Source organism: Grammomys surdaster, unplaced genomic scaffold (genome assembly GCF_004785775.1).
Source record: "Grammomys surdaster isolate TR1022 unplaced genomic scaffold, NIH_TR_1.0 125946, whole genome shotgun sequence".
Taxonomy (NCBI): Eukaryota; Metazoa; Chordata; class Mammalia; order Rodentia; family Muridae; genus Grammomys; species Grammomys surdaster.
The window spans coordinates 2503629-2529131 of record NW_021620768.1 but is presented as its reverse complement, the minus strand read 5'-3'; the positions used below and the strand labels follow the sequence as shown (position 1 = coordinate 2529131).

Below are 25503 nucleotides of genomic sequence, written 5' to 3'. Positions count from 1 at the left end.
CAGAGAAACCCTGTCTCGAAAAACAAAAACAAAACAAAAAAAAAGAGCACTGACTGCTCTTCCAGAGGTCCTGAGTTCAAGTCCCAACACCCACATGGCAGCTCACACCTTGTCTGTAACTCCAGTTCTAGGGCTTCTGACACCCTCACACTGACATTCATGTGGACTAAATACCAAAATACATTAAAAAAAACTATTAAAAGAGTAATTTTAAAAGAATGTAATGGTTTTTATGTATGTGTATGTATCAGTGTGGGCGTATGGAACATGCAGGTAACTCAGGAAGCCAGGTAACTCAGGGGAGAGTCTAATGCCTGGAGCCCCTGGAAGAACGGCAAGTGCCCCTAACCACTGAGCCATCTCTCCAATGCTTGCTCTTATTTCTCTCAATTTTTTTTAAAAGATTTATTTATTTTATTTATATGAGTACACTGTAGTTGTCTTCAGACACAGAAGAAGAGGGCATCAGATCCCATTACAGAGGGTTGTGAGCCACCATGTGGTTGCTGGGAATTGAACTCAGGACCTCTGGAAGAGCAGTCAGTGGTCTTAACTCTTAACCCCTGAGCCATCTCTCCGGCCCCCCTCATTTTTTCTTTTGTTGTTTGTTTGTTTGTTTGTTTTTTGAAACAAGATCTCTGTAAATAGCCTTGAGTATTCTGGAGCTGGCTATGTAGACCAGCTGGCTTCATAGACATCCTCCGGCCGCTGCTTCCTGAGTGCTGGGATTAAAGGCGACCACATCCAGCCTCCTGTATACAACATAATAGCTACAATCCTTCCCTCTCCACTCCCCCTCCCCCAGAGACCTAGGAGCACTCTGTACAGTGATGACTCTGGCAAAAGTACATTCATCTGTAACCACCTCCCAAAGAACTGTGTGACCCCTTCCTGTCACTCTCCCCATCAGCTCTACTCCTGGCCAATCTCAGGCGGCCACTGAGTCCTCTCCTGTCTGTCATTACAGATTAGACTGCTCTATTCTACAGTCAAGCTCCCTTCTCCTGTGGGGCAATGGGTGTCTGACACCAACACCCCCTTACCTCCCTCACCTCTGCTTCGCTATCTTCTTCTTCTTTTTTTTTTGGTGTTTCGAGACAGGGTTTCTCTGTGTAGCCCTGGCTGTCCTGGAACTCACTCTGTAGACCAGGCTGGCCTCGAACTCAGAAATCCGCCTGCCTCTGCCTCCCAAGTGCTGGGATTAAACGCATGCGCCACCACCGCCCGGCTGCCTCACTATCTTCTAATCTTACAGAACATTCCAGTTCATCCAATGACACACAGGGATCATGTCTTTGAGGAGAGGGTTCTGCTGAAACAGGAATCTTCGAGACGATGTGAAGCTTCCTGGGGGAGGGTCGTGAGTTTGTCCTCAGCCTGGCAGAGGTTGGGCACAGAAGGTGACTAAGTATAGCCTACAATTGGAGAAATTTCACTTCAAGCTGTGCAAGGGCTCTCTGGCTTCTGATGCTGACAGATCGAGCCCTGGGTCTCCAACTCTGACCCCTTTGTTTTTGCTCTCTCCCAGGGCAGAGCTGTGCTTGTTCAAGCTTTCTGTGGGAGTGGGTTGCTTTGGGGGGGGGCATAACAAGTCACTCACTGAGAACCTGACAGTTTGTGTACACGCTGGGGTCAGAAGTCACCGAGCAGTCAGGAGTGACAGCCAGACAGGCTGAGGAAGTTTCCAAGTGACTCATGGAAAGATGTTGTCCTCAGACAGAACTGAAATCCTAGTACAAGCCAGCAAAGGGGCAAGCAGCCAAAACCACCCTCTGTCCAGTCCCATGCAAGGTGGTGGCACCTTCCATGTGCCACTGTGACTGAAAAGTGACACATGAAAACAAACAGCTGCTGTGGGAACCTCCCAACAGAGGTGACATGAGAAAACTCCTTCTGCCCCAGCTCCTGCCAGCAGGAACACACTGTACCACACTGTAGAGGGCATAGCTGCCACCTTCAGCAAGCACAGACACATTATGAACCTACAAGGAACACCCTCTGAGGAACATGGTGGGGTTTGAGCAGAACCGCCAGGACAGTGGAAGGCCCACGCATCAGTAAGCGCTGGAGAGAACTCATTGAGTTGCAACCTGTTACTACCTTTGTAAGAGCCACCATGAAACAGCTCAGGGAAAGTCTCTCTGTGTGCCAGATGTACCACCAAGCACTTTAAACAAAATCTCACTTAATACTAAGCACAGACGGTTACATCCTTTTTTCCTAGAGGAGGAAGCAGACAGGGCTGTGACTTACCCAGGGTCAAGGGTACAATAGAATGGGGATTTGCATCCCTGAAAGTCTCTAAGGCCCATGCTCTGCCCCCCCCCCCCCAAGGCCTAAAGAAACTGGTGACTGGAGAGCTGATGCTACAGGCTCCCTTCCCCTGTCTCCTTCCACCCACCTCTGTCTCCCTTCCAGTCCTACTCTGAGAAATAGCCACACTCTTGAAACTCTCACCTTCTGCTCTTCACCAAATCCCTTCCTAATCAACAGTTTCCCCATGCATCTCTTGGGTCTCTCTGTGGCTTCCTCCCTCCTTATCTACAGCTTGGCCCAGATTTCCCCAACCCAAAGGAAATCCTTAAAACTGAGTCTGCTAGTGTAGGCCTGTAGCCCCAGACATTAAGGGTTTCCTGGGATTTCCCGTTATCCTCAGTACACAGGCTTAGGTAGGAAACACCCTGTCTCTCAGGTACCATAGGTATTATAAGCCTGGCTACTCTCTATGCAGCGCTCTTGCTCACAGGAAGAGGTTAGGAAATGGCCTTATAGACCAGGACAGGTTGATATGAGCCTCCTTTGCACTGGCTGAACCACGAGAGGGGCCTCTTCCTTCAGGACACCAGCCTGTCATTTGCTTCCCTAATAGAGTGTCTGTCTTGTCCTTCTCTCTTCTGACACCTGCGTGACTCTAAGGCAGGATGACCCCTTCACATGGTGATTGCAGGGATGCAGTTAAAACCTAGCTCATTCTCCACACCCTGAACTGAAGGAACTGTACCCAGATCTGGGCCCCAATTTGCAGATTCTTGACAATTCATTCTTCAGGAAATTCCAAGCACTGAAATGTGACCTGCTAAAACGGAACTCTGTGTCCTTCCTGCAAACCCAGATCTGCCTCTGACTCCCCACTCCCCACACTGTGTGTACGAGACCCACTACCTACTCCCTCTCTGGTGGTCCAAGTTCGGGCTTGTCAGTGGCAGAACTTGATCCGGGTCTCCCTTGAAGCAAGAAAAGAACTCACTGGATGGAAATGGAAGAGTTAGCAGTTCATAGACCAGAAGGAACGGGTCAGCCCTAACCTGCCTGAGGAAGAGAACCCAAAGAACAGAGTGCAGCCACAAGTGTAATCAGGACCACGACTGACCAGTGAGAAGTGAATTCTAAGCTCAGTGATTGAGCGATTGATTGAGCTTGTCCCTTGTCCGGTGCATCAGGAGTCCCGGGGGGTTGGGGTGGAGGGAAGTGTCTGATTGCCTGAGCATTGGCAGAATAGACCTGAGCAATCAAACAGTGAATCTCAATCTTCCAAACAGTGCCTACCACCACAGCTCCTGATGCTGAAAGGATGACTCAACTCTTCATCACATGTACACACACACACACACACACACACACACACACACACGCGCGCGCGCGCGCGCGTGCACTCACACACACATCGAAGAGACTGTTTCTGAAATGGTCTTGTGCCTGTTCCTAGTGGGCTGCTCCAGGCCTCCGTATCTCTCTAGAGGAATAGGTAATGCAGGGCTCTCAAGCATTGCCTTGTTCCTGGGGGGCCTTAGGGCTCCTTCTCAGTCCAATTTAAAATGTCCCAGCTCAGCTGGGGCTGGATAGGTGGCTCAGTGGTTAAGAGCATGTGTCACAAAGGACCCTGGTTTGATCCCCAGTACCCATGAGGCTTACCTTACCACTTCCTTATGCACTAGGCATGCATGTGGTGCATGCGCCATACAAAGTCAAATAAGCCTAAAAAATATTTTTTTAAAGATGCCCCAGGGTATTTCAACTCAGACGTTCACCAAAGGACCAACCCAGAGTCTGTCTGGCATATACCCTGACAGAGACACTCCCTCCCCTCCCCTGCTGTTTACCTGACTCTGTGTCTGTTGTATCCTTCTGCTCCAACCTCTCTGAGTAGTTCTGGTCCCTTCCTTGCACCACCCCAGCCGAGTCTCAACCTCCCTCTCAGTGTTTTCCCCCACTGTTAGGAAGTCCGTTCGCACTCCTGTTTAACACCTAGTGCAGAAGTCTGCTGCGCAGACCAGTGTCCAGCATACTGTTAGTGCTAAGCCATAAGCAGGCTAGGGATGGACAACTAGAGAGGCAGCAGGAAGAACAGACAGGGAAGAGACAAGTATAGCTCCTGGGACAGACACTCCCCATCTTTTCCCCTCACTTCCGCAGGTGCCAGACCAGACAGTGAATTCTCTAGAGTCTCCGTGGTTATATGCTGTCCCTTCCCATGGCACCAACTTTCACGAGCTTTCCTGTGCCACCCACTGTCTGCCAGACTGTAACCCCAATGTCTTGGCTGCCATGGCCCTAGGGCATCTGTCACATCCTTACTAACACAACAACTATTTCTGCTCATGTGCCTCCTCCTCCCGCCACACCAGTGTTCTAGAGACTCCCCCTTCTCCTCCAGGAGCACAGTATCCAATCAGCCGGGAAAGGCTAGGACCACAGCTGCTGTAGGAAGCCTCCTCCCCCAGGCACGCCACCGGGCCTTCCTCCAGTCAATAGTTTATTCAGTTCCTGTATTTCCAGAGAGAAAGCATTCTCGCCTCCATTTCACAAGCAGGGTCTGGGGAAACAAAAGCAGCCAGCGAGGCTCAGAATAAATAACTTTCTTCCATTTCCACAGCCAAGACACAAACCCAGACTTCTTAGCACCATCTCCTGACTCACGTGGCCTTGTCAGTCACCCTCTGAATCATGTCTCTTAGCAGACGCCTAATACACAGGTGAGCGCTATCAAGACCTCCGCCCATTTCCGCTGAAGACCAGGCTGGCTCAAGCTCTGGAGACAGAATCTCAGAACCTGTGAGGTCCTCCTGTCCTAGGCCCTCCCTCCAAGCCTGCTCTTTCTTCTACATACCCACAATGCTCTGGTACAGGAACAGAGACCCTGCTCTAGCCCTTTCCTTCTCTGAACACATGCTCTCTGTTTCATGGCAACTTTCTCAAGGCACTTTGAAGCATTTCTTTCATTCCTGGTTCCTTGGACAGTGGGTGGGGGCGGAAACAGCTCCTTAGAACACGTGTAAGCTGCCGGGTGGTGGTGGCGCACGCCTTTAATCTCAGCACTTGGGAGACGGAGGCAGGCGGATTTCTGAGTTCGAGGCCAGCCTGGTCTACAGAGTGAGTTCCAGGACAGCCAGGGCTACACAGAGAAACCCTGTCTGGAAAAACCTAAAAAAAAAAAAAAAAGGACACATGTAAGCCCCACCAAGGGCCTAAGACCCAAATAGCACCTTTCCTATCTGCACCTCATTCTCCTTAGCTGCTCTGGGGCTCTGCCTGAAGCAGTGTTTGCAGTGGGCCCATAAAGACCCAAGACATCAAAGGCGCAGGTGAACAATACTATCATAAACCCTACAGCAAACATAAGAACTTCCACCTTGGCCCCCTGAGCATCAAGCCATAACTGCTCAGGGTATTTGCCACAAGAGTTACAGAATCCGGGGGGAAAAGAACCGAAGCTCATCCATCTCAGAGGCAGCTTTCCTGAGTAATGTTCTCTGTTTTCCCAAAATTTCCACAGTGATCATCTTAGTCATAATTGGAAAAATATTACATGGTTGCTCACACCTGCAAGCCCAGCCTCCTCAGAGAATGAAACAGGAGGGTTGAAAGTTCAAAACTAGTCTGGGCTACGTAAAGTTAAGGGTGGCTTGGGCAATTTAGCAAGATCCTTGGTCTCAAACAAAATAGCAAAAAGAGCCAGAGGTGTACCTCAGTGGTAGAAAGCTTGCCCAGTGTATACACGAGAGGCCCTGCTTGGGTTCAGCACTGAAGAGCTGAGGCCAGCCTGAAGTCCACACCAAACCCTGGAAGACAGCATGTTCTGGGGACCATTTGCCACCTTTCCTTCCCATGGCCCCTGAAGCATGAAGGTGGCTCTAGGAGGTAGTGTTGTGTGTCTTTTCCTCAGGAGGTGTGAACATCTCTAGTCATACCAGACTGAGCAGCAGGGGCAGTCCTGTGTGGTGAACCAAGGACTTACTTACAGGAGCATGATAAAGGGTTAGAAGATTGAAGATAACCACAAAACAACTGTAGAACCCAAACAAACAAAAAAACAAAACAAGAAAACAAAACAGCACCCCAGCATGAGGAACCACCTCACAAAGCTCCCCCTTACGTTAGCATTCTCTCTCCTATAAACGCTAACACATACGCACACATGCGTGTGCACACACACACACACACACACACACGCACAAATGGAGATCAGAGACCATAAGCTGTGTCAGATTACATATACTGGGGGTGGAGGGCACACGGGAGTCCCTGGATCTCAGGTGAGGGGTTAATGAGCCTTCCTCCACCTTCCAACTTTCCACAGGAGATATTAATATCCTTTATTCTGTCAGAGGGTCTTGTGGATAAGGTCAGCCACTCTGATTTCAAGATGGTAAGTGACCATGTCAGTCACACAGGTTGGAGTTCCATACCAGCACCGACCTTGTCAGGCAGGTTCATGAGACAGCAGAGCAGACAGGTAGGGAGGGTTGGACCTCAGATGTCCTCTGATTATGGGGTGGGGAAGGGTTTCTGAGTTTTGTTGTTGTTTTTAAAGATGGGGTCTCTCTGGACCTCCTGAAAGTCACTATGTAGACCAGGCTGGCCTTGAAGTCACAGATCAGATATCCCCCTGCCTCTGCCTTCCTGGTACTGGTATTATAGGTCTGGCCTAGGATTTCTGATTTAAGTGCTAGTTGCTGTCTATTATTATGTCATTTGCAGTCCAAATCACTGGTATGATGTCTTGGCCCCTTGCTAGGCTACTGCTCTGTGGAGTCTCCTGCCTATGAGCTATGCGTCTAGCCACCTCCCCTGGATTCTCCCTGCCCATGCCCATAGTTCAGCTCGGACTACCTCCGTCCTCTCCTGCAAGCTCCTCTGCACAAGCCAGATCACACTGGAACCCTTGTCACTGAGGCCTCACTAGCCCATGCCACAGAGTTTCCACTCCCACCCCACCCCATCCCACTTCCAATCCCCACAACAGCTGCTTCTCTTTTTATTAAAAGACAACTCTGAGTGTGGTTCCCAGCTAATCACCTATGCACTAAAGCAGCCTTCTCAAGCATGGTATCATGGCAACACGATCCCCACACCAGCTTCTGTCTCCTCTCCTACCACTCTACCAGATTCAGTTTGATATTCTGGGATGTCTGCTATACCAGAGCTGTCTCTGAATGTCCATTCCTCTATGTGTGTCTTCTTTCATGTAGCTGAGGATGCCTAAGTAAGATAAAGCTTTGACTCTGACTTGCAATAGCAAAACCTTTTTTTTTTCCCAGCTGAGTATGGTGACACACAACTGTAATCTCAAAAGTTAGGAGGCCGTGGCAAGTGGATCATGAGTTTAAAGCCAGCCTATGGACACCAGAGAATGTAGACCAGTATTAGAGGGTTTTTCCTCCAATGCTGGGATTAGAGTCCTGGTGCTCTGGATGGGCAGCCAGTGATTTTTAACTGCTATGCCATGATTCAAGCCCATAACTCATGCCTATAATCCCAGCATTCAGGAGGCAGAGGAAGACAAATCTCTATCAGTTTGAGGCCACCCTGGTTTATATAATGAGTTCCAGAACAGCCAGGGTTACATATTAATGATACTCTATCAAAAAAAAAAAAAAAAAAGCAAGAAGGCATCTTTTCTTTACCCCCTCTATTTCCCAAACTGAAAAAAACATGCGCACATTTGCTCTGTGTACAGATGGTGAGAGACTGTAGATGTTACTTTTCTAAATTACCTTCAGAGTGAGGCAGAAACAGCTCCAAATTCAGGGCCCGCTGTTCTATCGCCTCATCTAAGTACCCAGAGATGCCCTGGGGCCTGAGGCATCAAGTCAAGCTGCTGAGTGTTTGTGACTGTTTTAGTCTGGAAAAATTGCCTTAGGCTAGGCAGTGCTCTCTGTGGGAATAGGATCTCCCCACCCCAACCAGCACACCCAGAGTTAACCCTACCCCCAAAAATTTCCCAGAAGAGATTCACAGAGGGATTTTCCCCAGACAGACACTTCATACATATTTGCCACTTAGCACAGATGTTTGCCTGGGGATGGGAGTGCTGAGAGACAACGCAGGTACACAAGTTTAGGGTAACAGGTAGCCCCAAACAAAGCCAGACACGCCGGGGCGAGCTAGAACTGAGATGCCCAGGAGGCCTAGATTTATTCTGTGTTCTCATTTTGTCCGTGCCCGCATCTCACAGAGCCTGAAACTCTCCCCTCTGCCCACCAGGCGGCGCAGCGGTTCCAGGAGCACTCGCGTAGTGTGAATGCGTTTTGAGTCTGAGTTTTCAGCACTTAGCAAGATTGTTTTGTTAGGCGTATTTCCTCTACTACCCAAGTCCAGGAAAACACGTGCCCAAACGTAAGTCCACTACTGACTTCAGGACTCCCGGAAGGCAGAGACTTTATCTTAGCGTCATTCTTGCACTCTAAGGTGCAATATCCAGCCAAAACAGTTGCGCTACCTCTAAAAGCGCAGATACGTGGGTAGGATCAAAGCCTGAAGTGAAAATACTGGAGGTACTAAACCAGAGGTCTGCGTCCAGTCGATGCCTAGGTTTCAGCCACCTTCTCCAGCCAGCTTGCTCCAGCCTTACACTCTGGCAGGCAGGAGGCGGCCTTGTCCTCCCTAGGCTGAGCCCAGGGAGATTGGCAGCCAGCAGAGGTGATCCGGCCCAAAGCCGTCTCCCCCGGAGGCAATCTTGGACTATTTTCTTTAAAGATGTACCACTGCCTAACTCCTCTGCGAGTTTCTCAGCAACCACATGTTTACACCTTCATAGTGAGTGACATCACTCAACAAACACTGGCCGGCTACTGTTAGTGCTTGCGCCGGCAACTCGGCAGAGAACAAGACAAAACTCTATGAAGCAAAGGAACTGGGAGGGAGTACGCGCATCACAAGGGGCGCGTGGAAGACTTTCACCTAGGTGTTCCTCCAGGTGAGCAAAAAGCGCGTGAGGTGCTTCCCAAGGCTGCGGATAAACTTCGAACCTGGAGGGAGGGGCGAGCCGCACCTTGGATCTGCATGGGAGTCCGGCACGTCGCCTAGGGCAGGTGTGCGCGCGGGTGGCGTGTGCTTGTGCAAAGTCGGACCCTGACCCAGGCGCGGGGTTACGGGGCGCGGCACCTACTGGAAGCTCAGTAAATATTTATGGTGTGAGCGACAAGCAAGGCCCACCTCCTGGAAGGGGAGGAGGAAAGCCAGAACCCTCCTCAATTTCCAAGCTCCTCCTCTGCAGGCTCAGCACCGAACTGGCCACGGCGTCCTGGCCCGATGTAATTACAGGGTCTGCCGCCAAGCCTGGCCGTAAAAAACCGGGATGAAACGGCCTGGAAGCCTAGGAAGCTGGGCCGGACCCTGCAAAGATTCCCCGTGTCCACGGCTTGCCCTGATGCGCAGCCGCAAAGAAGGGAGGCCACGGACGAAAACCCCCGCCCGTCACACCCTGCAACGCACACAGGCACACCGCCACACACGCAAACTACCAAACACTCAGCTTTTGACTTTACAGCTCCAAGAATGCACTCGAGCCTAATCAAACACCTGCCCGCCAGCTCCAACTCGGGCGCAGACGCCGCCAACCCCTCTCCAGACAGCTGGTGATTCGAGAGGTGAATTCCTGCAGGGTTGTTTACATGGAGCGGGGGAGGGGTTCTGAGCCTGGTACTGAGAGCCCACCGACTGGAAGACCTAAGTCAGACTCAAACACAGCCGCCCAAACTACCCCCACTCCAACCCACCCCCGCTGCACGCCCAAACACGTTTCTCCTCTTCTTCACACACTGTTCACAAACATTAGCATATGTATGTCAGGGGTTTCACACGCTTCCACATACAAGTGTCTTTACACCTACCCGCCATCACACGCATTTACACACGCCATATGGTCATGTGTTGGTTAGTTTGTCACCCTTCATGACCATATTCCCACATTCTATCTGCAAGAGTGCATTCGCTCAAGACACACGTGAAACATATAAACAGATCATTAGTGTACTTTGGCGCTATTGAAAAAATTAAGAACATCCCCCCCACATCCCGTGAGCCCAAGGGTCCTGTGAGTTCTCGCACAAAGAACTAATGGACAGAGGAGCCCTTAGCTCTGGCCGTACACGTTACACACTTGATCACACACAACGTCGCACTTTATTCCGGGCATCGAAGCGATGACACAATCTCTGGAACAAAGACAACATTGACAAACCCAACAAAAACAAACAGCCGCGTCTGTGTCGGGAGGGGCAGCCAAGCCAGAGTCTAAGCATGGGGGAGTGTTGAGGGGGGGATCTCGAGAGAGTGTGAGAAGGCGAGTGCGCGGGCCTGGGTGTGAATCTCAGGAAAGGTGTGGTTATATCCCCCCCACACACACACACACCCTGACAAGATTGGCGCCCCGCGCTGCAAAGCGGAGTCCTGAAGCCACTGGTTCCCAGACCCACACGTGTAAGTTCTTCCCTTTTTCCAGCTTGCGATTGCTTCCAGTCCTACAAAGCCTTCAGAGCCTCACATAGACACCCCCACCCCCACCCTTCGTAAGTGAACACACAGCTAAGGGAAGATCTGTGCAGACCCCGGGGCGCTCTATGTTCCTGAGGTACCGGAGTCCTCCCTCCCAGAGCTTTTTCCCTTCCTCCACCTCAACCGTAGCCACCAAGCCCTGGGGCAGCGCGCGCCGGGCGGGGCGGGGGCGGGGCGGGTGTCGAGCGGCGCCAGCCCAAAAGGCGGAGCCGAGAGTGAAGAGGCCAGATTTGTGATCTTGGTGCCTAGTGTACCGTGGAGAAGCCAGTGGGAACCTTACACTGCAGAGCTCTCGTCCTGTCCTGGCCTGGCCCGGCCCGGCCCCGCGCTATGGAGTTCCTTTGGGCCCCTCTCTTGGGTCTGTGCTGCAGTCTGGCCGCTGCTGACCGCCACATCGTCTTCTGGAACAGTTCAAATCCCAAGTAAGCCCTGAGACTCCCTGGCAGCCTGGGTGCCGGGTTGGCAATGGCCTTTCCCAGGGTAACTGTCCCTGCCAACCCCTGGCCCGAGCCTAGGAGAGGTGGCCAGGGACGGGAAGGATTCTATAGCTCCCACCTCCGTCTGTATCTCCCCTTACTACCTGGCAACAGCGGACCAGGGCAGAAACCTGCTCATGCCTACTTGTACAGGCGCTGTTTCAACCCTCTCTATCTGCCCTCTGGCATCCCATCACTCTAAAGTAAGGATCTCATGCTGAGCGATCCTGCCTTGATAATGGAACGCTGGCCCTGGCCTCCGGGGCTCTTTAAGTCCCCCCACGAAACTTCTGTGCACTTCCTTTTTCTGTGTGCCACTTGGGCATCTGTATACTAACAGGCACCTATTGACATCAAGAGTAAGCACGATGCTCAGGGTAGCCCTGGAAAGAACCTTCGTAGGGCTCTAGGTTTGGGGCATTAGGTATTCATTCTGTATTTAAGGCGACCCTGGAGAGTACCTCCAAGGATTTTTGGGGGGTGGCATAAATTAGGTACATGCTGTGCATGGGTAGATCGAGGGAGTGGCTGAGGTGGTCACATTAAGGAACTGGTAAGAGGAGTGTCACTGGATAGCTTGGGGAGGAGCAGAGTGGGGGGTTCACAGGGCTACAAAGGAGGAAGGAAAAACAGGAAGGAGGTAATTTCTCCTGGGCAGGTTTTAGGGCTATGAAGCAAATGGTCTTGTGAGGAAGACACTGTCGGGCCCTTTGTTCTTGCCCTTGAGTTTCCTCAAGTTATGAGAACAGTATTGGGGTGAATCCAAAGAGGGGGGTATGGTGAGAAAAGGCGCCCAGCAGCTGAGGTGAGGAGCCAGGGCCACAAAATACCACTAAACCACTCCCAGATCCAGCGCGCCTGCCTCCCATTCCCCTGAGATAGATGCTGTGCCAGTTTCCTCTGGCATTGCCTATTGAGGGTCTGTTGTCTAGGGCATGTCGGAGGGCAAGATAGAGTCAGCTGCCGCCCCTAAAGGCAATGTCTTCCTGGCCCTGGAGTGGCTGCTGGCACAGCCCGGCCAGGCCTTGAGCTTGCCCCTTGCCTCCCTGACCTAGTCCTGCCCTAGTAGTGGGAAAGAGCAAAGTCCCTGTGTATGCCCATGCCAGGTGTTGGCTGAAGGAGGAGGAGGGGACAGGAAGCCATGAGCAGGGAGGGGGGAACCCTGGCCTTTTCCGTTCCCAAGCTCCCAGGTTTCCTCTCTTTCAGGAAGGAGCCTTTTCCTTGCCCCCCTCCCTGTCTTCTCCACCACTAATATAACCCCGTTTTCCAGATGGAGACTAAGTGTCACAGGCAGGTTAAGTGTAGGAGATAGTACGCTAAGTATAGCTTCAGCCCTGGCCCTCTGGACACACACGTACCCTGTCTTATTTACAGCTACAGGAAAGCCAGTCTAGAGTGGAGGTCATGGGCGGTCTAGCCAGGCCCAGCTTGGGGGAAAAGAAGAGGTGGCAACGAACAGGGCGGGTGTAGGGTTGCATAGGTGACTCAGGGTAGTGGGCATTAGTCCTGGGATCACCAGGCTCCAGGCAGAGGCGATGTCAGAGAAAGGTGCCACTGTAGGCTGGACCCTGGTCCTGGAGAGACAGATACCCTAGCTTCAGACTTCTCTGTTCCTTTTGCCCAGAGGCCAGCACTGGGGCAAACCAATCCTGGGTTGTCCTGGGGTCTGCTCACATTTGACAAGGTAAAATTTCACAGGCTCTCAAGAGTGCCTGGGCGGGTAGCAGAGGTGGATGAGGCATGAGTGAGTCAGTGCCCATCACGGGGATAGGGGAAAGACGCCAGGCCCAGAGCTGAAATACCTGTTCTGAAATGGCTTCTATGTTTATCTCTCCAGAGAGGAATTTTAAAAGCCTCCCTCTGCTTCTCTCTCTTTTCCCCCGGGTGGGGGAGGGGCCTGGTAAGCCTAGTTCTAGAGGCTGCAAGCTGTTGCAAGGCCAGGCCTCTAAAGGGTCATGATGACTGGGTAGTGGGTGGCCACCATGGAACCCCACCATCACCGTGGGCACCACCCATGCCAAGGACTTGGGTTTAAAACAAGTTGGCAGCCAGCTCTGCTGAGCCTCTCCCTGGCAGTGCTTGGGGGAATTCAGAGAAGCTGCCTGGCTTTCAGCAGGAGGGGGGGAGCACTTTCCTACTGCTAAGACCCTACCCAGGCTGGAGCCAGGTGTCTGGAGCTCAGGAGGAGGGGCTGGTGGGCAGTCAGGCTGGAGCCTGCAGGGCTTGGGGGGAACCAACTGGGGGAGGGGAGCTGGCTCCACCTGGGGAGAGGGAAGGGCAGAGGCAGCCTCGGGTCTAGGAACTGCAGTGTTTCATCAGGAAGAAGGTGAAATTGTGACTCTTGGATATAAAATCACAGCGATTTTCAGGAGTAAGAAAATGAAACAAGAAGATGAGGGCATAAATAGAGTAACAGGAAAGAGAGGTTTGAGATAAACTGATAGTGTTTGATTATCTGTGAATCTGGATTTGGACTGGGGTGGGGTGCTGAAGTACAATGGGAATCTGAGGGAGACTCAGTGTGAGGGGCGGGACAGGATAAGGAAAGACAGAGACTGTGACAGGCAGTATGATAAAGAGAAAGGCCTGGGCTCCTAAGCACAGACCAGCCCAGAGTGCAGTTTACCAGCATTTAAAGAAGTCCCCAGGGAAACATTCATCAGTAGATTAGAAAGGAAAGTGAGCTACAGAAATGTTTAGAAGCCCATCCTTGGGCACCTAAATACCTGGGGCGTTCTAGAAGGCTCTTGGTACCTGAGAGACACTTAGTGGTTGTTATTGAATGATGAGTAAGAGATGGTAGTGAGGGACTGAAGAAGTCAAGATCAGTAAATATGGCAGTTGAGATTCTGGACCCATCTTTGGGACTCCAGTGTGAGACATGAGAGGCGATGAGGTGCATTTAACTCAAGGGTCTGAGCTGACGTCTGAGTGAGCTGCTTCCTCCGCTTTGTCTGGGCTCAGGTTCCGAGAGGAGGACTACACCGTGCACGTGCAGCTGAATGACTACCTAGATATCATCTGTCCACATTACGAGGACGACTCTGTGGCAGAGGCTGCCATGGAACGATACACACTGTACATGGTGGAACACCAGGAGTATGTGGCATGTGAGCCCCAGTCCAAGGACCAGGTCCGCTGGAAGTGCAACCAGCCCAGTGCCAAGCATGGCCCAGAGAAGCTGTCTGAGAAATTCCAGCGCTTCACGCCTTTCACCTTGGGCAAGGAGTTCAAGGAAGGACACAGCTACTACTATATCTGTGAGTGCACAAGGGACAGGACTCAGAGCACACATGGCCACATGCTTAGCAGGAGTCAGATAGCAGAGAGCCTCTCCTTCCGAGTCTAAACTCTTCCCATTCACATGAGGGATGTGGAGTGAGCCTCGGGTGTGTCTTAGGCGCTCTGTTTGGTAAACGGGCACAAAGATAAAAACAAAACACTCCTAGCCCCTGTCCTTAGGAAGCTAGGAAGGATCTCAAATAAATCACCAGGCCAGGAAAAGGTTATGTGATGACATAACACCAAACACTTGGAAATTGTATATGAGTACCCTAACTTCACACACACCAGAAGAGGGGATTGGACGTCATTACAGATGATTATGAGCCACCATGTGGTTGCTGAGATTTGAACTCAGGGCCTCTGGAAGGCTGCTGCCTGTGCTCTTAACCGCTGAGCCATCTCTCTAACTCCGACACTTGGGAAAATGACCTGTATACTTGCCCAAGGTCAAAGACAGAAAAGGCTGAATACAGAATGACTCGAACAGGAGGACACGTGCACAGAGGGAGGTGGAAGCTCCTGGAGACAGGCGTACAGGCATGCTGGGCTTGGAAAGCGGGTCAGACAGATTCTTGGGGCCCAAATACTAGTAGGGATTCAGATTTTCTCCTGAGGACATCAGAAACCTGTTGATGTATCCTGAGACCTACCAGGCCAGGGGCTCTGTGAAGGCCAGATCCAGGCCTTACTCTTCTGGCTGAATCTAGGTCAGCATAGTAAAAAATGGTCCAGGGAAAGGGAGGTTACATGAACACTTCACCCAACTTCAGCTGGGAGGTGTGAGATAGGATCCTGTCACTCCACTGCTAAAGCTGAGTGTTGTTCCAGAGAATGGGAGATGGGGCTGGACGCTGGTCAGAAAGTAGGTAACAACTGAAGGTGAATGCCGAGGGCAGCTAGCTAGGCATGGCGGCTAACACCTATAATCCTGGCACAAAGTTCCAGGTCAGTGTGGGCTGGAGTGAGACCGTGCCTAAAGAGGATCTAGCAGGAGTGTCCATCAGTTCAGAGCACTGGTCGATGCCTAGCGTCACATAGCAGTTACAAGTCTAACGCTACCTCCAGTTCCAGAGGACCCAGTGTCCTTTCCTGACCTCTGAAGGCACTAGGCACACAGCACAGTACTCAGACAAAACACTCACGGGCATACAATTAATTTAAAAACATTTTAAAGACTAAATTTTAAAATCAAGTGCAGAGGGGAGAAAGGAATTGCCGTGAGCAGTGACAGGTCTGGTGGGACACACCTACAGTCCTAGCCCAGGGGAGGCCAAGGCAAGGGGAGCTGGGAAGGTTAGTTTAAGGCTAACCTGGGCTATATATAGCGACCCTTGTCACAAAGGGGGGGGGGCACTGAAGAGATGGCTCAGTGGTTAAGAGCACTAACTGCTCTTCTAGAGGTCCTGAGTTCAATTCCCAGCAGCCACATGGTGGCTTACAGCCATCTGTAATGGAATCTGATGCCCTCTTCTGGTGTGTCTGAAGACAGCTACAGTGTATTCACATACATAAAACAATAAATAAATAAATAAATAAATAAACAATAAAATCTTTAAAAGAGAGAGAGTGCGCCAATGAGATAGCTCAGCAAATAAAAAGGCACTTGCTGCCAACCTGACCATGTGAATTTGATCCCCAGCTCCCATGTGACTGAAGGAGAGAATTTGCTTTCCCAAATTGTTCTCTGACCTCTAAACATGGGACACGCACACACTCAATAAATATTTTATACAGGGAGGGAGGAAGGGAGGGAGGGGAGGAGGGAGGAAGGTGATGCCTGCCTATAATTCCAGCACTCAGAAGGTAGAGGCAGGAAGATTAGGGGGTCAAGAGCATCCTCAACTGTATATAGTGTGTTCAAGGCCAGCTTGAGCTTCATCAGATCGAGTCATCTTAAGTTTTTTTTTTTTTTTTAAAGCAGTTAAAACACAAGCCTAACAACCTAAATTTTGCCCAGAGCTCACATAAAAAGCCAGATGCTGTGGTGTACATCTGTAATCCCAGCACTCTGATTGGGAGGCAGAAGGCAGAGACAAGAAACTTAGCCTTAGTGGGGTGTGATGGTGCACGCCTTTAATTCCAGCACTCGGGAGGCAGAAGCATGTGGATCTCTGTGAGTTTGAGACCAGTCTGGTCTACATAGTCGATCCCAAAGCAGCAAGGGCTCTGTAAAGAGAGCCTGTCTCAAATTTAAGCAGGGCACTGAGAGGAGAGTCAGACAGGTTTGAGCGCCTGTCTTCTAGCAAAGGCTCTTTCCTTAACATCCTGTGGATTTATTTTACAGCCAAACCTATCTACCATCAGGAAAACCAGTGCTTGAAGTTGAAGGTGACTGTCAATGGCAAAATCAGTGAGTGTCGGGCCCTGAGAACCACCTCCTTCCATCCATGCTGGGCGTGGTCTAGTGGTCTGGGATGGGGAGGAAGTTGCCTCTCTGCCTCCTGGTGCAAAGCTTGATCTACTTCCATTCTTATCTTTCAGCTCATAATCCCCAGGCCCATGCCAACCCACAAGAGAAGAGATTCCAAGCAGGTAGGTAGCCTGAGCCAGTTTGGCCTGGGTCAGAGGAAGGGGTTTGCTTAAAGAGGCTGAGGAGTAAGATGGCTCCTGTTTGGCTGGAAGCTGATGCAAACACTTACCTTGTCTGTCTTTGCATTCTCATTTCACAGATGACCCGGAAGTGCAAGTTTTGCATAGCATTGGTCACAGCGCTGCCCCCCGCCTCTTCCCATTGGTCTGGGCAGTATTGCTCCTACCACTGCTGCTGCTACAAACTCAGTGAAGGTGTATGCCTGCCCTGGCTTATGGATTGGAACGGGACTAAGGTGCGGGGATAAGCACCCCAAAGCCCTGGGAACCCCTCCCACTACACGCACAAGATGCCACCATGAAGCCTCAGAAGGTTCAGTATTAAGGGTTTTAACCGAAAGGAGTTTACCCAGCCAGACTGTGCCATCCCTACCTCCACTTCAGAGGGATGGAGAAAGACGTGGAGAAGGTCCTTTCCTTGTGATTTCTACCTTTAAGCCAAAGAAACAAGCTGTGCAGACCTGGCCCATTCAGAGGGTTCAGTAGGAGATGGGCTAAAAGAGCCTGAGGTCATGCAGTTGGGCACTGAACTTGGTAAAGATGTCCTTCCCCAAGGAAGCTATGATGTGCAGATGAACTGACCGAAGGAAAGGCTTGAGACAGCTTCCTGTAGCGGGGAGCCAGGTACAGGAGAGGCAGCTTGGGCTGACCCAGCATCTCTGCAAGATTTCCACCTGCTGGGCTGCCAGAGAAGTTTGTAGCCCGGCACTGACTGCATCCTCCCCATCCCTGGGGCAACATTCCCTGGAGCTGTGCCAACGGGAGGACTAAAGCAGCCTGGTTTTCGAGTGAAGCTGTAAGGGCAGTGCCCGTGTGTACAGTCTGTGGAGTTTAGCTTAACGGGCAGGGCCCACATGTACAGTGTCTGTATATAAACGTACTGTGTCTGCTCATTTCTACAACTGCAGGTTTTTTTATACAGTGTTCTTGGATTCATAATAAAGTGATGTTTTTGGTTTTTTATGGACATGCTTTTCCGCCCTGCCGTGTTGATTTGTGACGACAGCGTCCCTATTGTGGTGTGTTATGCTCTGTGCTAAACAGTACCAACGGGGGCAGGTATAATGCACAGCTCCTTTGGTGGCCGAGGTAGGAAGGTCAAAGATTTGAGATTGCACGAGCAACTCAGACCTTGCCTCAAAAGCAAAAATAAAGGGCTGGAAATGTACCTCAAGAAGTAGAGTATAACCTAAATGTGTGTCAGCCCTGAGTTCAGCCCTCAGCAGCACAAAAAGTAGCCAGGAAGGGTGCCTCTTACGTATAACCCCAGCACACAGAAGGTTGAAACAAGATTGCCAAAATTCCAGTGCCAGCCTGGGCTACAGTGTGAAACTTTGTCTCACCAAAAAAAAATAAATAAATAAAAATAAATAAATAAATAAATAAATAAATGACAATAAATAAATGGCTAGGAAGGATCAGGGGAAAAAAATATGACACAGCTTAGATTTTTTTTTTTTTTCTAAAAGGTATATGCTTCTTACCAGGCCAAAGGAGGAGTGTTTCCTTCTCTGAGGGTTTACTCCCTGTAAGAGTGGGCTATAGATTCCTCCGCACCCACTCTTAAAGTTCTTCCTGTCCAGCCTCCCCAGCCTCAAGCGCTGGGCTTTGGCATACCATGCAGGTACTCATGCTGTCTGGGTGAGTCAGGGAGCCGAACGCCAGCCGAAGCATGTGTGCAGCCCCACCAACAAAGCTGCGTGGGAGGCTGGGAGGGAAAGTTCCCAGCAGCGAGTATGTTGGAACAGGGGGCCAGGGTTAGGCTTGTCCATGGATAGGGCAGGTTGTGTAAGAGAGGACAACTGAAAGAGGATGGCAATTCCTGCTATTTAGGAGACAGACTAGAAAGAGGTTTAAATAACCTGCAGGGAAAATCTCCCAAAACTGGGTAACCAAGGTTCTGATATGGATTGGAGGCACACTGAAGACTTGTTAGAGTAAATTTGGGGTTTGTGGTCCAGCATACAAGAACATACAAGAACCCAGAAGTTGAGGCTAGTGGGCTAGATGAGGCGAGGGGTTCGCAGTGTGAGGAGGGACTGAGTCGGGGACAAATACAGGGACCCTACCAAAACCACTAAGCCAATCTGAAGGGCAAGATCAGGACCCAGGCCCGCACATTACGGCAAACCACCCGGCCAGCACGCGGCGCTGGCTTGGCGGGGTCCCCAGTTCCGGTGCAGTTCGGGCAAGGGAGGGTTCCGGCGCGGTTCCGCGGGGAGGGGCGGGGCTTCGCCTTCGGCAGCTCCGGGCCTGAGCTACTGGCGCACCGCACTGGGCGAGGGAAGCGGCTCCGGTGGGATGGAGGCGGGTGGCGTGGCAGACTCTTTCCTTTCCAGTGCCTGTGTGCTCTTCACCCTGGGCATGTTCTCCACTGGCCTGTGAGAGTGCGGATGGACTGGGCTGGGGCAGGACCAGGAAGTCAAGAAAGGAAAGTGGTCAAGAGTCGTGGCTACAATTTCTGGCTGCTTTTGGAACCCAGAATAATAGTGGAATAGGGTTGGGTGATCTGGGGTCCTAGGCGAGGCTGGCTGCTCGGCCTGAGAGAGGAGATCTGCTTGTCGTTCAGGATGGGTGGCAAGCACTGAGGAAGGTTTTACCCACTCCTAACAATTTCCTTTGGGTCCCCTTCCAGCTCGGACCTCAGGCACATGCAGAGAACACGGAGCGTGGACAACATCCAGTTTCTACCTTTTCTCACCACGGATGTCAAGTGAGAGTGTTGTTGGCTGTGGTGGGAAAGGCTGAGGGAGGTGCAAGAGAATCCTGGGGACCCGCTGCAACCCCAGCCTCTTGAATCCTTCCCTCGCAGCAACCTGGGCTGGCTGAGTTATGGAGTCTTGAAGGGAGATGGGACCCTCATCATCGTCAATACTGTGGGCGCTGTGCTTCAGACTCTTTATATCCTGGCATATCTGCACTACAGCCCTCAGAAGGTAGAGGCCCTCCCTTGCACCCACCTCTGCCCCGCACCTGGCCATGTTGGCAGAGCAAACAGTTCTATTTCCTGGAAGACTAGTAGGATGGCAGTACTTCCTTTTCCTAGAAGGCCCTTCTGGTTCTCCTTCCCATAAAGTCAACCCTTCAAAATGCACACAGAGCCACCCACCCTCGCCTTGTTCAAAAGTCTTACCCAGCCCCTTAGGGTCAGTGATAGATACCTTGTGCTCTCCAACAGGCTGGGGAGAGAGGGCTATACTGTGACAGTTCCTTTAGGGTTAGGACAAGGGCCAGTTGCTAAGAATAGCCATTAGCTCTGCTTCCCCACTCAATCATGCCAACAGTTATTAGTCTCTTATTTTATGTGTATGAAGCTCATATGAAGAGGGGAGGGGAAACGATGCTTTCCCCTTCCCTGGAGACCTCCAGTGTCCTGTGGATGAGACTCCCTTCAAGTAGCTGACTGTGAGACTGACATGAAGGCTGGGATAAAAGTTGATTTCCCCATTAGAGCATGGACGAAGACAGGAGGAGGCAATTCCAGCAGAGAGATCAGTGTGCTGGGTACACATGCATGTAAGACGCCTCTCCCCTGCAGCATGCTGTGCTCCTCCAGACGGCAACCCTGCTGGCTGTCCTTCTGCTGGGTTATGGCTACTTTTGGCTTCTGGTGCCAGACCTTGAGGCCCGGCTTCAGCAGCTAGGCCTCTTCTGCAGTGTCTTCACCATCAGCATGTACCTCTCCCCACTGGCTGACCTGGTGAGTGGGGGTGGACAAGAGGCAGGGGAGATGAGAAGAGCTAGGCTCCCTGAGCCAGGGACTGGCTAATACAAGGGGTGGGAGGTGGGGAACCCAGCTCTTGGAAGAAGTCAAGGCAGCAGAGGTGGGTGAGTGGGATGCAGGAAAGGGCTGGAGGAAAGACACATCACAGGGATTATGGTCTTTTTCATGAGGAATTTCTCTGGCAAGAATTGAGGAATGAAAAAAAAAGGAAGAAAAAGAAAAAGAAAAGAAAAAAAGAAAAAAAAAGAAAAAAAAAAGAAAAAAAAAAAGAATTGAGGAATGGTTCTATGAACCTGAACCAGGAATATTTTTGCCATAGGCCAAGATCATTCAAACTAAATCAACCCAGCGTCTCTCTTTCTCACTGACCATCACCACCCTCCTTTCCTCTGCCTCCTGGTCCATCTATGGGTTTCGCCTCCGAGACCCATACATCACGGTAAGCAGATTCTGGATGGGACATCTACAAAGCAGAAACTAGTCTGGTCTTTACAGCAGTTTTTTGATTGCAGGTACCCAACCTTCCAGGAATCTTTACCAGCATTATCCGCCTCGGGCTTTTCTGCAAGTATCCTCCAGAGCAAGACAGGAAACACCACCTTCTGCAAACCTGACCACAAGCACCTTAGTGCCAACTTGATACCAAACAGAGCTCCTGCTTCTGCTGGTCCTTGTGACCAGTTCTATGGATGCACTAGGCTGTGAGAAAAAATGACTTTGGAAATACAGGGACCAACGATCTTAGATCAGATGGGACCTATGGGATGAAATCACATTTTCTCATTTTGGAGGCTGCGGTGGTATCTGTAGAATGTGCCTTAAAATAAACTGTTTTCCATCCCTGCCTGCAGGGCTATGTGTTCTTCCGCCATTCTCAACCTGACTGACTCGACAGGTGGGGAGGGGCTAGTGACTGGGCCTGTAGGATTGGCTCAGAAAGGGTATTTGAAAGAACTAGAAGTTAGAAAGACCCAGGAAAGAAAAAACTTGAAAGCTATAGAGAATGGAAGTTAGGGATACGTGCTCCCTGCCCACCTTCGCATGGGAAGTCTCTCATCCCAGCACTAAGAGGTTGAAGCAGGAGGTTCACAGGTTGAGGGCAGGTTGTAGGCCAGGTTGGACTACTTAGTAAAACCAATAAACAAATAAACAAAAGTGGTTTGGGGATATAGTTCTGTTGAGGGCTTCTATGTTTTGAAGCCCGGCACCACATAAACTAGTCATGGTGGGTGTGGCCTGTAATTAGAGAAGAGGTAGAGAATCAAGATATCCCTCAGCTACTTGGCTGGGGTTAAGGCCTTTCTGGGATTCATGACATCCTATCTCCAACAGAAAAAAGAAAAACTTAAGAAGGGCACAGAATACCACCAAGATGCAAAGCTGAGGCCTGGTAAGGAGACTCTCCTGCCCCTCACTTCTTGACCTCTGATATATAGACACACACACCTCCCACCCCCAAATACCTATCCTCCATACTCAAAACTTCAGAATTAGAAAATAAAACTGCATTTTAATGGGGAATGAGGAAAGAAGTCCAGACTGGAATGGGTTTAGGTGTCAGAAGCGCAGCCCCCTGCGGGCTAAATCAGCTCGGGCCTCCAGGATCTGACTCTGCAGCTCTCGGGCAGCGTCCTCGCAGTCGTGAAACGTAGCTACTCGATAGCCCACAGTGCCCAGGGCATAGCAGCCAGCGGACACCAACAGGTAGGCAGGCAGTGGCCACAGGACCTCCCGGCAGGGGAAAGGCAGCTCCAGGCCCAGAGCTCCCATGGTTAGGGCAGCCCAGGCAGAGCCCAGGAGACCCAGTCCCCAAAGCCACTGTGTTAACTTCGTCATGTTTGCTGCAGGGAGAAAAAAATCGAAGCTAAGGATTCTTTCTACTATTACCCGCTCTGCAGCTGACACTCATTCCCAGTCTCTGCCTCCCTCTTCCACCTTTCCACTCTACCCGCCACTTAAGCGTACCTCTGTGTGTCGCGCTGACAAGGCCTGCATCAGCGTCCGGAAGTCCTTTTCTACTACCGCCCTTCTTCCGCGCTGCCTTCTGGGAGCGGTAGTTCTTAAGACAATTCTGGCCTCGCTCAGATCCGGGTTAGTTATACACAGCTCTTGGAAAATCTGAGTTCAGAGGAGTTTTTGCGCTGTTTTGTTCTGGAGACCCAGATCGATACCGGCTAGGACTTGTGGAAAGTCTGAAGATACGCCAAAACGTTCCATTAAGATGGGAATGTTATTTTGCCCTTCCCCACCTTAAACTCAGTTCTCCAACGCAGAAAGCCCATGCATTCATTTATTCAAGCATTCTTCTGACACACCCATCAATCATCGAAGATGAACAAGCCGCCTCACACCTGCTAGGCAAGTTCTCAACCACTAAGCCCTTTTTATTTTGAAACAGGATTTTACAGAGTACCCAGAATAAATTTGAACTCTAATTTGTGAGATCTGTCTTGAAAAAATTGGCTGGTCATTGTCAAATCGAATTGCAAATCACAGGCCCATATACCAGTGACTCCAAGGCAATTCAACAAAAGAAGAAAGAGGACCATTGCAGGATATGATAAAGGGCTGGGTGCCTTTAGGTAGAGATACCAATTTAAACAAAACATGCGGGGGGCGGGGGGATTTCTTTGGCTTGATTTTTGGTTTGTTTGGGTTTTAAATCTTTGTGTGTGTGTGTGTGTGTGTGTGTGTGTGTGTGTGTGTGTGTGTGTCTGTCTGTCTGAGGGTATGCTGGGTACATTTAGGTGCCTGCAGAGGCCAGAAGAGGATATCATATCCTCTGGAGCTGGAGTTACAGGTAGTTGTGAGCTATTTCACACTGGAGCTAGGAACCAAACTCAGATCCTCTGGAAGAGCAGCAAGTGCATTTAACAGCTGAGCTGTTTCCAGCCTAGTTTTTGTTTTGTTTTAAGACAGAGTCTAAAGTATTCCAAGCTGGCCTAAAGCATGGTATGTAGCTGAAGAGGGCCCTGAACCTTTGATATTCCTGCTTCTGCTTTCCAAGTGCTAGAATTAAACACATGTGTCACCAAACCTAGCTTGAAGCAGTTCTGTTGTCAGAAAAAAATGAATAAATGAGGAATCAAGAAGTCCCGGAGACATACATGTAATCCCAAGACTCAGGAGGCAGTGTTGCTCCAAGGTCAAGGCCAAGATGAGCTACATAAGGAAGGCCCTGATTTAAAAGAAAAAAATCTGGTCTATGTGGATTGAATGTCCACTTGGAAATCACAAAGTGGAGACCGAGGTAGACTGTAACTCCAAGACCTACACCCTCACACAGACTTACGTGCAGGCAAAACACCAGTGCACATAAGATAAAAATTAATAAATGTTCAAAGACCCATTGTTCAAAGCTTTGTAGCTGGATTGGAAACTTAGTCTACTTTGGTATGTCAAAAAGTAATCATATAAGGGCTGAAGAGATGGCTCAGAGTTAAGAGCACTGGCTGCTCCTCCAGAGGATCCTCTGAGCTCCATTCCCACACCCACATGATGCTCTTAACCATTTCTAACTCCAGTTCCAGGGGATCTGATGCTGTCTTCTGACTTCCTGAGGCACCAGGCACATACTCAGATATACATGCAGGCAAAGCACCCACACATATAAAAGAAAATAGAAACAAACCAAAAACCTTATTTTCTCAAAGTCTTCACTGTTAATCAACAATTATTATTATTATTAAAAAAAAAGTAATCCATGTCACTCAGATCACCAGGCAAGAGTAAAATGTGCCATTTTATTTTTTCCGTTTTCTTTCTTTTCCCTGAGACAGGGGTTTCTTTGTTTGTAGCCCTGGCTGTCCTGTAACTCTAGTTCTGTAGCCCAGGCTGGCCTGAAACTCACAGAGATCATCCTGCCTCTGCCTTTCCAGTACTGGGTTCAAAGGTGTGTGTCACCACATCTCGGCCTCAATTAAAAAAATTTATTAATTTGTATTTTATATGCATTGGTATTTTGCCTGCATGGAAGTCTGTGTGAGGGTGTCAGATCTTAGAGTTACAGACAGGTGTGAACTCAGCCATCTCTCTAGCCTCTCAGATTTTTTTGATCATAATTTAATTTTTTTTGAGAGTATAATTATTACTTTCCCCCTTACACTTCCTTTCTCCAACCACTCCCTTGCTGTTTCTCAAATGTATGGCCTCTTTTTACTCTTTTAGATTTATATTCTCCATGTATCAATGGTATGCCTGTATGTATGAATTTACCATGTATGTGCCTGGTACCCAAGGAGAGCAAAAGAGGGTGTCAGATGCCCTTGAACTGGAGTTACTGATAGTTATAAGCAAAGCATGTGGCTGGCAGCAACTGAACCCAGATTTTTTACAAGAACAGCACATGATCTTGTTTTGTTATTGTGATCTTTTTCAAAGCAGGGTTTCTCTATGTATTCCTGGTTGCCCTGGGCCTCACTCTAACTCCATACACCAGGCTAGTCTTGAACTCAGACATCAGTCTGTTTCCAGTCTCAGCCTCTTTTGTGTGTGTGTGTGTGTGTGTGTGTGTCTGTGTCTGTGTGTCTGTGTGTGTGTGTGTGTGTGTGTTTGAACTCTCTATTATATATATGTATACATACGTATGTGAGCTCCTCCCCGTCCATGTTAGCATGTCCATTAGTGTGGTCCTATTTATTATATATATGTATA

General features: G+C 50.1%; 3 protein-coding genes across 4 annotated transcripts; 2 read left to right on the top strand and 1 right to left on the bottom strand.

Annotated features, from left to right (window-relative positions):
* Window positions 1–11025: 11025 nt before the first annotated feature.
* Window positions 11026–18093, top strand: Efna1 (ephrin A1). The gene is made up of 5 exons (XM_028753328.1): window positions 11026–11198; window positions 14217–14512; window positions 16822–16887; window positions 17019–17069; window positions 17207–18093. Exons 1-5 carry the CDS (start codon window positions 11107–11109, stop codon window positions 17317–17319), a joined length of 618 nt encoding a protein of 205 aa, XP_028609161.1. The 5' UTR covers window positions 11026–11106; the 3' UTR covers window positions 17320–18093.
* Window positions 18094–19328: 1235 nt separating this feature from the next.
* Slc50a1 (solute carrier family 50 member 1) lies at window positions 19329–21696 on the top strand. Of its 2 annotated transcripts, none has more exons than XM_028753200.1 (6): window positions 19329–19507; window positions 19762–19839; window positions 19939–20062; window positions 20665–20826; window positions 21170–21289; window positions 21363–21696. In XM_028753200.1, exons 1-6 carry the CDS (start codon window positions 19428–19430, stop codon window positions 21462–21464), a joined length of 666 nt encoding a protein of 221 aa, XP_028609033.1. In that variant the 5' UTR covers window positions 19329–19427; the 3' UTR covers window positions 21465–21696. The 2 variants fall into 2 exon arrangements, with proteins under 2 accessions (XP_028609033.1, XP_028609032.1); XM_028753199.1 differs by having other exon boundaries at window positions 19372–19507; window positions 21379–21696.
* Window positions 21697–22340: 644 nt separating this feature from the next.
* On the bottom strand, window positions 22341–22956 carry Dpm3 (dolichyl-phosphate mannosyltransferase subunit 3). The gene is made up of 2 exons (XM_028753201.1): window positions 22816–22956; window positions 22341–22691 (listed from the first exon to the last, which is right to left on the bottom strand). The coding sequence occupies exon 2, from the start codon at window positions 22684–22686 to the stop codon at window positions 22408–22410; it is 279 nt and encodes a 92-aa protein (XP_028609034.1). The 5' UTR covers window positions 22687–22691; window positions 22816–22956; the 3' UTR covers window positions 22341–22407.
* Window positions 22957–25503: the final 2547 nt, after the last annotated feature.